General features: G+C 38.5%; 1 protein-coding gene across 5 annotated transcripts in view; it reads right to left on the minus strand.

Moving 5' to 3' along the window:
• Positions 1–15,000, minus strand: part of LRP6 (LDL receptor related protein 6) — a 173,303-nt gene that overhangs the window by 50,494 nt on the left and 107,809 nt on the right. For all 5 annotated transcript variants that reach the window (XM_043439798.1, XM_043439796.1, XM_043439797.1 and 2 more), the window contains 3 exons: positions 5,080–5,296; positions 2,656–2,945; positions 917–1,143 (listed from right to left, as the gene is read on the minus strand). In XM_043439798.1, coding sequence (XP_043295733.1) covers positions 917–1,143; positions 2,656–2,945; positions 5,080–5,296 — 734 coding nt within the window. The remainder of the gene's footprint in view (positions 1–916; positions 1,144–2,655; positions 2,946–5,079; positions 5,297–15,000) is intronic.

A 15,000-nucleotide genomic window follows, 5' to 3' on the forward strand; every position in this document is an offset into this window, starting at 1 on the left:
TCAGTGCATCAGTGATGCCATCCAGCCATCTCATCCTCTGACACCCTCCTCTCCCTCTGCCCACAGTTTTTCCCAGCATCAGAGACTTTTCCAATGAGTCAGCTCTTCACATCAGATGACCAAAATACTGGAGCTTCAGCTTCAGCATCAGTCCTTCCAATGAGTATTCAGGGTTGATTTCCCTTAAGATTGACTGGTTTGATCTCCTTGCTCTCCAAGGGACTTTCAGGAGTCTTCTCCAGCACCACAGTTTGAAGGCATCAATTCTCTGGCATTTTGCCTTCTTTATAGTCCAGCTCTCACAACCATACATGACCACTGGGAAGACCGTAGCCTTGACTATACAGATCTTTTTTTAAAACTTGCTAAATCATGTAAGAAGGATCATCTATCCTTGAAAAACATGTCACGTTGTAAATAAATTTATCAGAAAGTTCACTGTTTAATATCAAAGTTTCTCCAAGTTTATAATAATAAGTAATTATCCATTTTTGAATTAATGAACATTCTAAAGTAGAGCTTTTTAATGTAGTTATTTCTTAGCACACATTATCTCAGTGGGTTTACTTTCACAGGTTTAGAATCTGGTATAACTTGGGAGAGAGTGCAAGCAAATAGACTTCATGACACCTTTCAAAAGGCTGTGTACTTAGCATATAAATACAATCATTAATATTTCATTACTAACCCATTTCACTAATTTTTAGTCACCCAATGCTAATAATGACAAAAGTAAAATTCAGCTAATTATTAATTCTAAATCAGTGAAATCTCAACTAATGATTTTAAGATAAAACCTATCTATGATTTACCTGTCAGCTTCCTAATAAGCATGATTTAAAGACATCAAGAATATAATCCATAACTAGGCCACGCACAATACAGTTGCAAAGAATGCATATGACAAGCTGCTTACCCTTCAGCGGGGTCCAACGCAAGAGCTCTGGGACTATCTAGGTCTTTCCACACCAAAACTTGTCGGTGCTGCCCATCCAACTTTGACACCTCAATTCGATTGGTTCCCGTGTCTGCCCAGTACAAGTTCTTCCCAAGCCAGTCTACAGCCATGCCTTCTGGATAATCTAAGCCAAATTCTACCACGTGTTCCAGGGCACTGCCATTCATAAAGGCTCTGCTGATGGTCTGCAGAAATAAGATTAACAACCATGTCACAGGGCTTAGATACAAAACCCTAAGGTTTTAAGGGAAGATACAGAAGAGCCAAAGGCACAGTTTCTCAATACAATTTCACATATTTTATGAGCACAGTTAAAAAAAAAATGACGTCAACCTCCAATGAAAACAACTGCAACCTCAAGTTTCACTGTCAATTCCGGGAGAAATTTTTCAAAGTCTTAATAATCAGAAATTTATTCTAGGAAAACAGTGGAGTGACTATTTTTGTAAAACTTATTAGTAATCAAGTGAAAAAGATGTGACCAGAGTATTGTAGACTTTTAACCAGTAGTCAGTCAGTTGCCTGACTTTCAGTTTCCTGACTTCCAACCTGGTGGCGCAGATGGTAAAGAATCTGCCTGCATTGCAAGGGGCCCAGGTTCGGTCTCTGGGTTGGGAAGATCCCCTGAAGAAGGGAATAGCAACTCACTCCAGTATTCTTGCCTGGAGAATCCCATGGACAGAGGAGCCTGGCGGGCTACAGTCTATGGGGTTGCAAAGAGTCAGACACGACTGAGCGACTAACAAACACACAGCTTCCTAAAGGTGCTTGAGAGTATGCAAAGTCACTGCATCAACTGAGGAAGAGCTCAACAACCTGATACCTTATAAAATGCATCTGACACTAATCATATCATGACCACTGTAGCTATGAATCCCCTAAAAATTAAAACAGTCATAATTCAAGCTACTAATAATAGCTCCTACTTCATGGAAAGTGCCATGAAGTGTTTGGTGTACATATATTTTCTCATTTAATGCTCACAAAAGCACTGCAAGATAGGCATTCTCTCTGCTCTCAAGATGAGGAAACTCACAAGCCCACACAATAAAGCATTTATTTACTCACTCATTTAACAGATTTTACTGACCACCATTACAGTCTAACTCTGGCTCTAATACGATTTTTGCATATTAGACAAAGTTTTACATAAGCTATCTAAAACAGGTCCAAAAGAATCTGGAAGAAGGAAGAATTATGCTCTAGATTTTCTGGTCAAGAGCTCCTCCTTACTGACTCAGTAAGCTTGTCAATATTTATTCTAGGGATGGGAGGGGCAGGGGAGAGAAGGTATGCTATAACTCATAATTGGCATTTTCTACCTCAGTCAGGTGTCAAAAAAAATTTTTTTTAATAAACTAAGAGTCAAGTCTCTATAAGCCATTTATGTGAAGAATACAGGTGCTTACTCTCTAGCTGAGGAAAATGTCACTTATGTATTCTAATAGAATGAAACAGAGGAAGATTATGTCTTGCAGATTTAGAATACTCAAACTATCTTGCACTAAAAACACTAGAGATACTTAACAAAATACTGAATGGGCCTTCTCCTTGGCTTCCTTTAAAATGTTAAGGGTTTTTGGTTGAACTCTTGCCCATTAAGTAATGAAGGAAGCTGATAACAGCATGAAGACTCAGAAAATCTTGAAGCTCTCCCCACTAGTCCCCAGTTTTAATATCCCAATTCTTTGGCTAACCTTGAGTGATATGTCAGTCCAGTAAATCCGGTTGTCTGTCACGTCAAAATCCAAAGCAGAAGCTTCTTTGACACCAGTGAGTGGAATGGCCACGTTATTATTATTAGTTTCCAAAGAAATTCTCCTGATGTCAGCTCTTCGTGAAAACAGAAGGAAAGCCTCTGGGACAATGCAGGTCTTCATGTCACTGATGAGTTCAAAGCCAATGGGGCAGGCACAGCGAAGGCCCTGGGGTCTATAGAGGCAGAGATGGCTACATCCCCCATTATCCTCAGCGCAGGGGTTGGAACCTAAAATACAAATTAATTATAAAAGGACACACAATCGACATAATCAACACATTTTCAATTTAAATGACTAGGCATCTCCTTGACAGAGAACTAGGATTATATTTGTCCCCAAATCTAAAGTTTCAGTTCTAATCTCACAAACAAGCATTATGAGGATTAACAGGGAATAAAAGGCCAGGAACACTGATGCAGACCTGCAGTCCCAGCTACGCCAGAGGCTGAGCAGGATGGTTCCAGTCCAGGAGTTCTGACTGGAGCTGCACCAGGCTGACTGGGTGTCTGACTAAGTTGGTGGCAGTATGGTGATGTCCCAGGAGTGGTGAATTGGCCCAAGCTGAAAATGGAGCAGGTCACGAAGCAACAGTTGGAACTGGACATGGAACAACAGAATAGTTCCAAATAGGAAAAGGAGTACGTCAAGGCTGTATATTGTCACCCTGCTTATTTAACTTATATGCAGAGTACATCATGAGAAACAATGGGCTGGAGGAAGCACAAGCTGTAATCAAGATTGCCGGGAGAAATATCAATAACCTCAGATATGCAGATGACACCACACTTATGGCAGAAAGGGAAGAAGAACTAAAGGGCCTCTTGATGAAAGTGAAAAAGGAGAGTGAAAAAGTTGGCTTAAAGCTCAACATTCAGAAAACTAAGATTATGGCATCTGGTCCCATCACTTCAGGGCAAATAGATGGGGAAACAGTAGAAACAGTGGCTAGCTTTATTTTTCTGGGCTCCAAAATCACTGCAGATGGTGATTGCAGCCTTGAAATTAAAAGATGCTTACTCCTTGGAAGGAAAGTAATGACCAACCTAGAAAGCATATTAAAACGCAGAGACAACACTTTGTCAACAAAGGTCTGTCCAGTCAACGCTATGGTTTTTCCAGTGGTCATGTATGGATGTGAGAGCTGGACTATAAAGCAAGCTGAGTGCCGAAGAATTGATGCTTTTGAACTGTGGTGTTGGCGAAGACTCTTGAGTGTCCCCTGGACTGCAAGGAGATCCAACCAGTCCATCCTAAAGAAGTGTTCATTCAGTCCTGGGTGTTCATTGGAAGGACTGATGTTGAAGCTGAAACTCCAATACTTTGGCCACTTGATGCGACAAGCTGACTCATTGGAAAAGACCTGATGCTGGGAAAGATTGAAGGCGGGGGGAGAAGGGGACGACAGAAGATGAGACGGCTGGATGGCATCACCGACTCAATGGACATGAGTTTGAGTAAACTCCAGGAGTTGGTGATGGACAGGGAGGCCTGGCATGCTGCGGTTCATGGGGTCGCAGAGATTCGGACACGACTGAGCGACTGAACTGAAAACAGAGCAGGTCAAAACTCTTGTGCTGATCAACTGGGAATAAACGTATGACAAAATTACTTTCCTGTGTACCCAAAGGAAGCTTTAAGCAAACTGCATTATTCATACGATAGAAGTTCTTCTTCTGACAGAGTGTATGGGTGTTAAGTTTAGCCCTTCAATTCAAACTATGCAGCCAGTATTGAACCCACATTTAAAGGTTCATCCCTGCCAATCGATCCAATGACTTGAGTTCTCATTTGTCCCTGGGTAAACACCTTTAAAGAAACTTCTTGATTCAAAAATTATTCATGGATACCTAGATGGTACCCAGCACTGGGTCATCCACAAGTATCAATAAACTTGGCGATACGCTGAAAACTGGTCTGGAGGTGTCAGGAACCACAAGAAAGTGATTTGGAGTATTTTCTCCTGGGACGTTTATCTGGGTTTGACCGTGGGAAGTGGAAGGAAGTTGACTGATATACCCTTGGAAAGAAGGTAATTGTCTAAAAACTGTTCACTGTCTTCCTTGACTTAGCCACTATGAAACACCATGGGCTATGAAGTAAAAGGCAGCAACTTTTTAAGAAAAATGTAAAATGTACTTGGTACCACAAAGAATATATTAATTTTGTGAGCTTCAACAAATTAAATAATCTCCTTAAAAGAGAAAAAAAAAAAAAGGTCCATCTCTCATTACAGAAGGCTTAACAGACGATTTTTATATCCTGTCAAAACATCAACAATTTACACTGCTGACTTTATAAGCTGCTAACTATATCTTTTCTCATTCCTGGTTCATCCTCTAAGAGCACTGTGGAATTACCTACCAATGACTCGGTGAACATTTGTGGCCTTCAGGCCCATGAGGTCAGGGAGCTGATCTATGATGACCTCCCGCTCTGCACTGCGTTTGTGCACTCTTTCGATGCTCCGCCTCTGCCAGTCAGTCCAGTAGACATAGTCACCCAACAAGGTAAACCCAAATATGTGGGGGATTTTGTCTTCCACGAGCACTCGTCTCCCAGTCCCATCGGTATTCATAACCTTCAAGTTTTAAGTTTAAAGAGAAGGAAGAGGAAAAGATGTGTACTTATTCTTCATATATATGTAAAGAATGACAAAAACCAACCATGCTTTCATCAAAATCCAAGAGATCTTAGTTATTTCTATAACAATGCTTTCACAAAATAACAACATGCTGATTTAATAAGAATGATTTCAAAGACTCAATATAGGCTCATATTTAACTTCTATTTCTCCATTCTCTTATTAACCTTCCTTCTAAAAATTCTGACATTAGATTTAGTATGCATCTCCTATATTAAATGACCAAATAAAAAGTACAATATTATCACCTTAAGTTTGCTCGTCCATCTGTCTTCAAATTAGTGTACCTTTGCACACATTATACCAGTATATATTTTGTTTTATGACACATTTTATTTTATCCTGAAAGTTTTGCTTTTTTAATATCTAAGGAAACAGATTCAAATAAGGTCACACAGCTTGTAAATAGAATTGGTGTCTTTTTTAGGACTCCTCCTACTTAGTATGTTTTTTATTTCACTGTTCGAAGATTTTTTTTAAACTACACGTAACAGGATTCTCAATAATCTCTCAGTCCTCTAAGGTTCTAATCACAAAACTGTCAGGTGGCTGACACTCTAGATACTCTCTCCACAACTAAGGTTCGAATAACTAGGCTGTATCTACAGTAACATGATTAAATTCACCCTGACACTTTCATTACAACAGAAGCAATTTCTCTAGAAGTGGGAAAGGCGTCTAACCTGTCTCTGACACTGCAGAAACACGTACTAATCTTCTGTTCTAAAAGACAGGAAGTCTTCCAAAGCACCAACTTTCAAGTTCCCAAATGGGAACATTTCTACCATTTAAAGTAGCCTCGGGGGAAAAATAAAATAAAATAAAAATGAAATAAAAATAAATAAATAAAGTGGCCTGGGGGATCTCCCTGGTGGTCCTCTGGCTAAGATTACGATCTCCCAAATAAAGGCGACCTGGGTTCAATCCCTGGTCAGGGAACTAAATTCCACATGCTTCAACTAAAAATCCCGTTAGAAACAACTAAAACTCAGTGCAGCCAAATAAATAAATATTTTATTTTAAAAAGTAGTCTGGGTGCCAGGCAAATCAGCCTTCAGAAATGTCATTCTGTGGCTAAAAACCTGTACATATAAACATCTGCCACCCACTCACCTAAAAAGAAGTATCAGGTATAATCTTAGGCAAGTACTAATTTTTTATCCATAAATTATATTCCATGTAAATCAATTATATGATGCCTAGATGGAATGACAAGCAAATACTATCTTTCTCTCTCCTCTCTAAAAATTTTAAAATACTTGCTGACCTTTCCAAAACAGCCAACTCTTTGAAATAAAATATTTAAAAACTGAGCAAAATCGTGCTATATCGTTATATCTTCAACTGCAAACATTGATTTATATTCGACGGAAGAGAGATTATGTTAGTTAAATGTTTGTATCTGATACAACAGGACTTCTATTAATCCAACTGAATAAATCTGTCTTTAAACAGAATGTTTCTAAAAGTAAAAAAACATAGTTCAAAATAATTAACTACTACTCCAACCCCTAATATTAAACACTTTTTAAGGTTAATAATTTCTCCTTAATTTGAGACATGAGTTTAGATTTTTTTTATATTCACATTTTCCTGCAACAGACCATTCCTAGATATATTTCATTATGTCTATGGTTTATCTTGAAGTTACTCTGGTGTTTAAAAAAAGTAAAATGACTTAAGTGGTCACTTTACTGAAGAAAGAACACAGGCTGATAATCTGTTTACTTATCTAACTAGAAAGTCATCTCAAGATAGCCAGGAACCTAATTCATCTACTTCCTATTACATTGTTCATAGCTATGATTAGAGTCTGATGAAGAACTCAATAAATATTTTTAAAACAATTTTTAAAAGGAAAGCTGTTTCCTAAGACACTCAAGAAACCTTCTTCAAAATGGAAATGAAAACTATTCTCAACCTCAGACCCTAGTTTGGCCATGTGCATGAATAAATATTATCCTTGCTCAAATTTTAAATTCATATAAAAATGCACACTACCGTCTACTTTTGGAGAATGAACATATTCCTGATTCCCTCCTATAACCAGAGCTCCAAGAAAGAATTTCTGGCCCCATTTTACTACTTACTGCCTGGAAACTCTGATCAGGGTGAAAATCTTTCCTATATAGGATCTAATTTAAAAAAAGACTAGCATTTTGAAGGAAGGCTTATGCATGTGTATTTAAAAGAAGTATATGTGAAATTTTATAGATTTTAATAAAGTATATTAGCATATTTTTTGTTGTTTAGTCACTAGGTTGTGTCTGACTCTTTGCGACCCTGCCAGGTTCCTCCGTCCATGGGATTATCCAGGCAAGAATACTGGAGTGGACTGCCATTTCCTTCTCCAGGGGATCTTCCCAACCCAGGGATCGAACCGTGTCTCCTGCAATGGCAGGCAGACTCCTCACCGCTGAGCCACCAGGGAAGCCCTATTAAGATACTAAAAAACGTAATTTAGAATAATCTTTACTGTAGGTAGGAGAAGCTTATTTTAAAACTTGGTCTTTTTGCTTTCATCATAATATGGAGATTATCTCTTGACTCTGGTATCTTCCTCTACTCTCCTTGCAAGAATTTCCTCCCAATACTATTTCCTTCCTTACCAGTAGCTCCAATTTCTCCCTCTCTATAAAGTCCTTTTTTTTTGCCTTTAACACAACAGTTTCCACCATCTTAGAAAGACGTTTAAAAGCTGAAAGATTCTGCTTTTATTCTTTGACAGTGATCTGTAACTGCTGCCTCCACCTAACACCACTCAGTCCCTTCACTTCCTACCACCAGCTGACAACCTGTGACTCAAAGTAGCTACTGAAAACGATCAGTGACTACTTCCTTGTTTTTCTCAGCTTTTCTTAACGTTTGCCTCTTTTGACTGACTGAAACCTTTACACTGTGTTTTCATGGCAGGGATCGTATGTTACTTCTTTTCCTATACAAAGACTGCTTTCTATCTCTTCATTTCACTGGTTCCTCTTTCCTTTTTCAAACCTGGCTGGGTATTTTCCAAGATTTCCTGAGTTGTTCTCTGTAAAACATCATTTAACAAGCCTATCAAGTCTTATGCCTTTACTATTACCTTCTGCAGAAAAATTACAAATATGGCAAGCTCTGGTCTAAGGTCTCATTAGTCTCTGCTGCAATATTTCCAAAGGCATCTCCCAGAAAAGGTACTGTTACCTCACCCAAAATGTCATATACGGAACAGGAAACCTACCTCCTCCATTAGGGGCAGGAGTTCATCATCCTATTAGATAGCATCTAACACAGACTGCTGAATGGTCTTTATTATAGAACCCTCAAGTAGTAGTTTCTTATAAGTGTACAGTACATTAAGACATGTTTGATTTTACTTTATTCCTAGATTCAGTATTGTCTTGCATGAGCTATTTTACTTTTAATAACACTAATTTTGCTGATTACTACGCTCAAATACTGACCTTCCTGTTAAAATTTACTTGCTGATCTAAATGCATACACCAGTTGCCCAATACTGAACTTGTTTTTAAAAATAAAACCTAAATTTCTACTTCAAAAATACTACAGTATTAACCAACTCTCCTTTTTCAGTTATGTGTCCTGCAACATTCCTGATGGTTTATTTTGATAAATTAACAATTTAAACACAAGATAGCTGATTAAATATGAATTCAGATAACAGGCAAATAATAAAACTGAAAATCACAGTGAGAAATATAACAAAGAAACAATTCCAAAAGATTCTCCTGGTTCACAAAACCCAGCATTTTCTCTTTAGTATTTACTCTTCATTCTTTTGCTCTCTAAAAATCTCTTATGGGGAAATTCACTGGTGATCCAGAGGTTAGGACTATGCTTCCACTTCAGGGGGCACAGGTTCAATACTTGGTTGGGGAACTAAGATCCCCCGCATGCCTCATGACTCAGCCAAATGCAACAAAACAGAACATCTCTTATGATTATCTAACAATATTCTGGCAGAATTCAACATATTTGGATTTTAAATATAAACTCTATCACTCATTAGATAAGGCAATTTCTCACACAAAAAACAGGAGAACATATCATGCTAAATTATTTAATGAATAAAGAATGTTTACTTATTATCACGGTATCAGATGTGTAGTAGATGTTTACTAAATGCTGTTTTTCCCCTTCGTTTTTAGTAAAATGCTTTAGTCCCTAAAAGTAAATAGCTACACTTAAATGACTACATTTAATTTAGCAAAATATAGCACTTCAAAATAAAAATTAATAAATAAATATAAAAGGATATGTGGAAATAAAAAACCAAACCATCACACACTTTTAAACAGAATAAAAGCAACACAGACTTTCTGTATCCTGGCAACTAGTGGGAAACTGCAAGGCTGCAGCCTTATTCTCATTTCTAACACCCATTTTTACTGTTTGCTTATGCAACTTAGATGCATATTAACTAAAATAGTAAGCACAAAGGAGCAAACAGTTGGACAACTTAATTGGAATATACTTTCGCTGTTCTATCAGACCCTCACTTCAATCCCCAGGATCTATGACCATACTTACTAAATGCAAATCACATGAAAAACATGATGAATGCTGAGAAGTTTACAACAGGGCCCCTTCTAGCTAAGGGTTACAATCCAATTGAGGAGGTAATCTACATTTATATTAAAACCACACACATACACCCTTCTCTGGTCTACAGCTGATCAGAAAAAACTTGAACAAGAAGTAGCAATTCAAATCCACCTTCAAGAATTAGAAGAATTTTGACAAAGAGAAAAAGAAAATGATTTTTCAGAATAGAAAAAGTAACACACGTTAAGACGCAGCCCAGAATGTCTTGTTTGACTAAAAGAAGAGCTCTGAGGTAAAAAGAATACAAAAGGGACTCAAAGAGACAGCTTCAGGTAGATATTACCTGATAGCCAGATATGAAATTCCAGGTAAGAAAAACTATAGATAACAAGAAACTTATGAAAGCCACTTTAAGGAGTCTGACATAACACAGCTGTGTGTCAGGAAGACCTCATGTACCTCTATCACTGTGTCCTGACTGTGCTGAAGAGAACTATCTCAAGCGCAGACTTATGGTTAACAGGGCATTCCTAGTGGCTCAATAGTAAAGAATTTGCTTGCCAGTGCAGGAGACAAGGGTTCAATCCCTGGCCCAGAACCCCACATGCCACAGAGCCGCTAAGCCCATGCACCCCAACTTTGGAGCCTGCGCTCTAGAGCCCGGGAGCCCCAACCACTGAGTCCATGCGCCCCAACTACTGAAGCCGGTGCGCCCTAGAGCCCATGCTCCACAAGAGAAGGCACCACAGTGAGAGGCCTGCGCACCGCACCTGGAGAGTAGGCCACGCTCATCACAACTAGAGAAAAGCCTGCGCAGCAACAAAGACCCAGCTCAGCCCCCTCCCCCAAAATTAAGTATTATAGTTGACAAAATATTTTCAGTTTTCGTGGGATGATAATGTGTCTGTGTGTGCGGGTCTGACTCTCTGCGATTCCATGGACTGCAGCCCACCAGGCTCCCCTGTCAATGGGATTTCCCAGGCAACAAAACTGGAGTGGGTTGTCGTTTCCTTCTCCAGGGGCTCGTCCCCACCCAGGGATCAAACCCAAGTCTCCTGTATTGGCAGGCAGATTCTTTACCACTCTGCCACCTAGGAAACCACAGATAATAGAGGTCCAAAAAAATCCCTTTTCTGAAAGCCTTGGGGTTAATTAGCCCTGTTTCAGAATTCAGACTTTTTTCTTGAAATATAGAAAGGTTAACACAATGCATACTGCATATCTCCTCTACCTGGGTCCGGGGCAACACTTCATTGCCAAGCATGATAATATTTTTGCTGAAAGACATACACATATTCCCACAAAGGGGCATAAACAGAGACTACAATTAGTCTTACATCACTTCAAGTCAGGGTCGTTACCAACTGAATTAACAAAAACAACTTTCAGTTTAGAGAGCTTTTTAGATTTCAGAATTGCACGTAAGGACTGCAGGTTAGGAGTGCTTTGCTGACCTTTACACTGATCCCCTGACAAAACCGGGGCTTAGATCAGTGTTAATGCTGCTCTAAGTGCAAGCAAGGGACTCAGAAAAAAGAAGAAAAAAACATGCAAAGGACATGCTTATTAAATGGTAAGGTAACTTTTAGCAACATCTGGCAAAACAACAACAAATGATAATCTTTAGAATAGCAGAGTCCAAGGACTCAAATACAGTTCCCTAAAAGGCACAGCTAAGGATTCTATATAGCTTTGCACACTGGAACATTAGTATCCTCTAGCTAGCTATTCCTTCTTCTCTCACTTGAAAGGCAAAACTAAAAGTCTTTTTTTTTGGGGGGGGGGTGGGTAGTGGAGTAAATACAGTACACACTTAAAGCTAGATGTAGCATCTCAATTTCAAATTCAACGACGTAACTAAGATATGCTAAAGACACTTTCCATGTAACTTTGTAAGAACACCTGTCCCCTTAACTATCTTCCCATTCTTGACTGCTGCAGCTTTTTACAACAGAGTTGAGTCTAAAATAGTGCTGTCCGAACAAAGTATAACACAAGTCACAAATGTGAGTCCTGTGTAATTTAAAATTTTCTAGAAGCCAGATGTTTTTTAAGTTTAAAAATAGATATACTTAATTTATTCAAAAATATCCAAAATATTTTTACTTCAAAATGTAATCTTTAGAACTGTATTGCTGAGATTTTAATACTAAGATTTACAGTCTTCTCAGTATGCATTTAACCTTTAAGCATCTCAATTCAGAGTAACTGCACTGTAGGTGCTCTGTGGACATATGTGGCCACTGACTACCACAGTGGGCTGTGCAGGATTAGAATTTAATGGTGGTGACTATACAGCCCACAACAAAGTTAATTTAATCCTGTTTTACATTGGACCTCCATCCCCTCTCAAACCTGCCTGCCACCTTCGAGGCTGCCCTAGACTCACAGGCTCGGTAGAACCACAAATGTTTTCCATTTGAGCTTTCTTCCCTCCCCAGCTAAACTAAATTCTAATACAGGTTAAAATTACTTCAAAAAGTGGTTTCTCATGAAAAGAATGAACAAAACTCTACTTGTTTCATCTTTTATCACATTTGCAAGTTTACATTTCAAAGTACCAGTCGAGATTTGTTAAGAATAAGGACAAAGGCCTGATTTCATTTCTTTTTGGTTATCTCAAAATACAAGTATTAAAACCACATTTATATTAATAAGATTACTGCAGATGGTGATTGCAGCCGTGAAATTAAAAGACGTTTACTCCGTGGAAGGAAAGTTATGACCAACCCAGACAGCATATTAAAGAGCAGAGACATCACTTTGTCAACAAAGGTCCGTCCAGTCAAGGCTATGGTTTTTCCAGTAGTCATGTATGGATGTGAGAGCTGGACTATAAAGAAAGCTGAGCACAGAAGAATTGATTCTTTTGAACTGTGGTATTAGAGAAGACTCTTGAGAGTCCCTTGGACTGCAAGGAGATCTAACCAGTCCATCCTAAAGGAGATCAGTCCTGGGTGTTCATTGGAAGGACTGATGTTGAAGCTGAAACTCCAATACTTCGGCCACCTGATGCGACGAGCTGACTCACTGGAAAAGACCCTGATGCTGGGAAAGATTGAGGGCAGGAGGAGAAGGGGACGAGAGAGGATGAGATGGTTGCATGGCATCACCGACTCCATGGACATGGGTTTGGGTAGCCTCCGGCGGTTGGTGATGGACAGGGAGGCCTGGTGTGCTGCAGTTCATGGGGTCGCAAAGAGTCGGACACAACTGAGCAACTGAACTGAACTGAACCTGCCATTACATTTATATCTGCCATCACCAAGGAGATGGGGAGAGCCTGGAGCTCTCACCAGGAGAAGCTGGGTGGTTCCCGAGTATCTTTACTCCACTTTACCTTTACTATGTGCCCGAAATTTTCCATAAGTAAAAAAAAAAAAAGAAAAGAAAAAAAAATGGAGGTAAGATAATAGTCCAAGGGCATGTGAATAATGATAATAGTTATTAAAAAAATGCTATCATTTTTGTTATTCACACGATGTAGGAAGCAATTTATAAGAATAGTCTGAAGAGATTAAGGGATCCAAAGTTTAAACAAGACGTGGCTGTGGGACCTCACAGCTGAAGAACTATGTATTTCCCCTTAGACAGAGTCTAAGGATTACTTTGTGAAATCTGTTTCCTTCCATTACTTTTGCAGAGTTGACACTTCTTAGCAAATTGGCTTCTACCCTAAACATCTCTTTTATCAACCACACAATCTCTCTTCTAGGCAAAAGCAACACAGTAAAACAAGAACATGTTGCTTTGTCTCAAAGAAAATTACTATTACATTCTCATACCCAAGGAATAACAGTTTTGGACAGGTTACTAGGTTTGTAAATACCATTTTAAGCCTCTTTATGTTTAAAGTAACAACCCAAATCCCGGTAAAAGACTGCTTGTACACTGTGAACCCAGAACAAATGCACCATTTTAGCCGATTCCAAAAGATTACCCTTATGCTTTAAAAGTTGAGCCAACACTAATTAAATCTTCTGGCAACTCTTGAGGTTGTGCTTCATCGTATTACCTCAGAGTGGTTTAATTAAACTGAAATTAGGCTTCTGTCACTCCTAAAATCTACCTCCAAATCTGAACCAGAGTCTCCAGTGGTTTCAGCTGCTTCAACCGCATTGTGGTACGGATTTAACATTCTGAGGCATTCTCAAATATTACAAACCACACTTAGAACACGGACTACAACAAGAAACAGATGTGGGTTAACCAGAACATTATCTTCACAGATAGGAGGTAATGGCAAACCTTCTGTAGACATGACATCCGTTTTTGAGCAGTTTCGTCAGCTCATTAAATGTCAACACAGGATTACCCATCTTGGAATGCAGCCAGTCTGCTACCAAACTTGCTGCTATGCAACTTCTCTTGACTAGACATGTTTAAGAAATAGATGACAACAGGACAATCAGGCACCCATCATGAAATGAACTGGGAATACTATCAAGTTCCAAAAGAAAATTCAAACAAACCATTCTTTTTATAAAAGCCCAGCCAATATTCAAAACAAGCAGTGAATTATTAGTTTATATATTACATATATAAGCAATTATATATTGCATATATTAACATATAATTAATATATTAATATATAATTATATATATATATATGACAAATAGGTATCATTGGGACTGATTCATATACTCCATAGGGTATAAAGTATAATTTCACAGAAATGGCCTTTTTGGAAAACAGAAGACAGTATATATTGATGGCAATAACATTTCAGTTATGCAGAATCTCCCTGGAGTGAGAAGTGAAGAGAAATGCTTTGCACCCAGTAGGGGAAACAGAGGGATACTCTGCATCTGTTTAAGAGAGCAGTAAGAGCAAATTCAGTGCTGCATTTAAAGACTTTAACCTACTTCAAGACATTTTATGTCTGAGTAAATACAAGTGATTTTCAATACGGAAAAAGAAAGTGTCACATTTGCACTAGGTAGTTTTATAGTATTTTTACAAGGAGTCATGTTTAGAATACCAAACATTTGCAGTTACTACGCTCTTTTACAGACAAGAGCTACAAATTGCTATTGTGACCAAAGCATTCTAAAACAAGAATTACTCAGCAAAACTATAAAATTGAGAACAGATT

Source organism: Cervus canadensis, chromosome 21, assembly GCF_019320065.1.
Source record: "Cervus canadensis isolate Bull #8, Minnesota chromosome 21, ASM1932006v1, whole genome shotgun sequence".
NCBI lineage: Eukaryota > Metazoa > Chordata > Mammalia > Artiodactyla > Cervidae > Cervus > Cervus canadensis.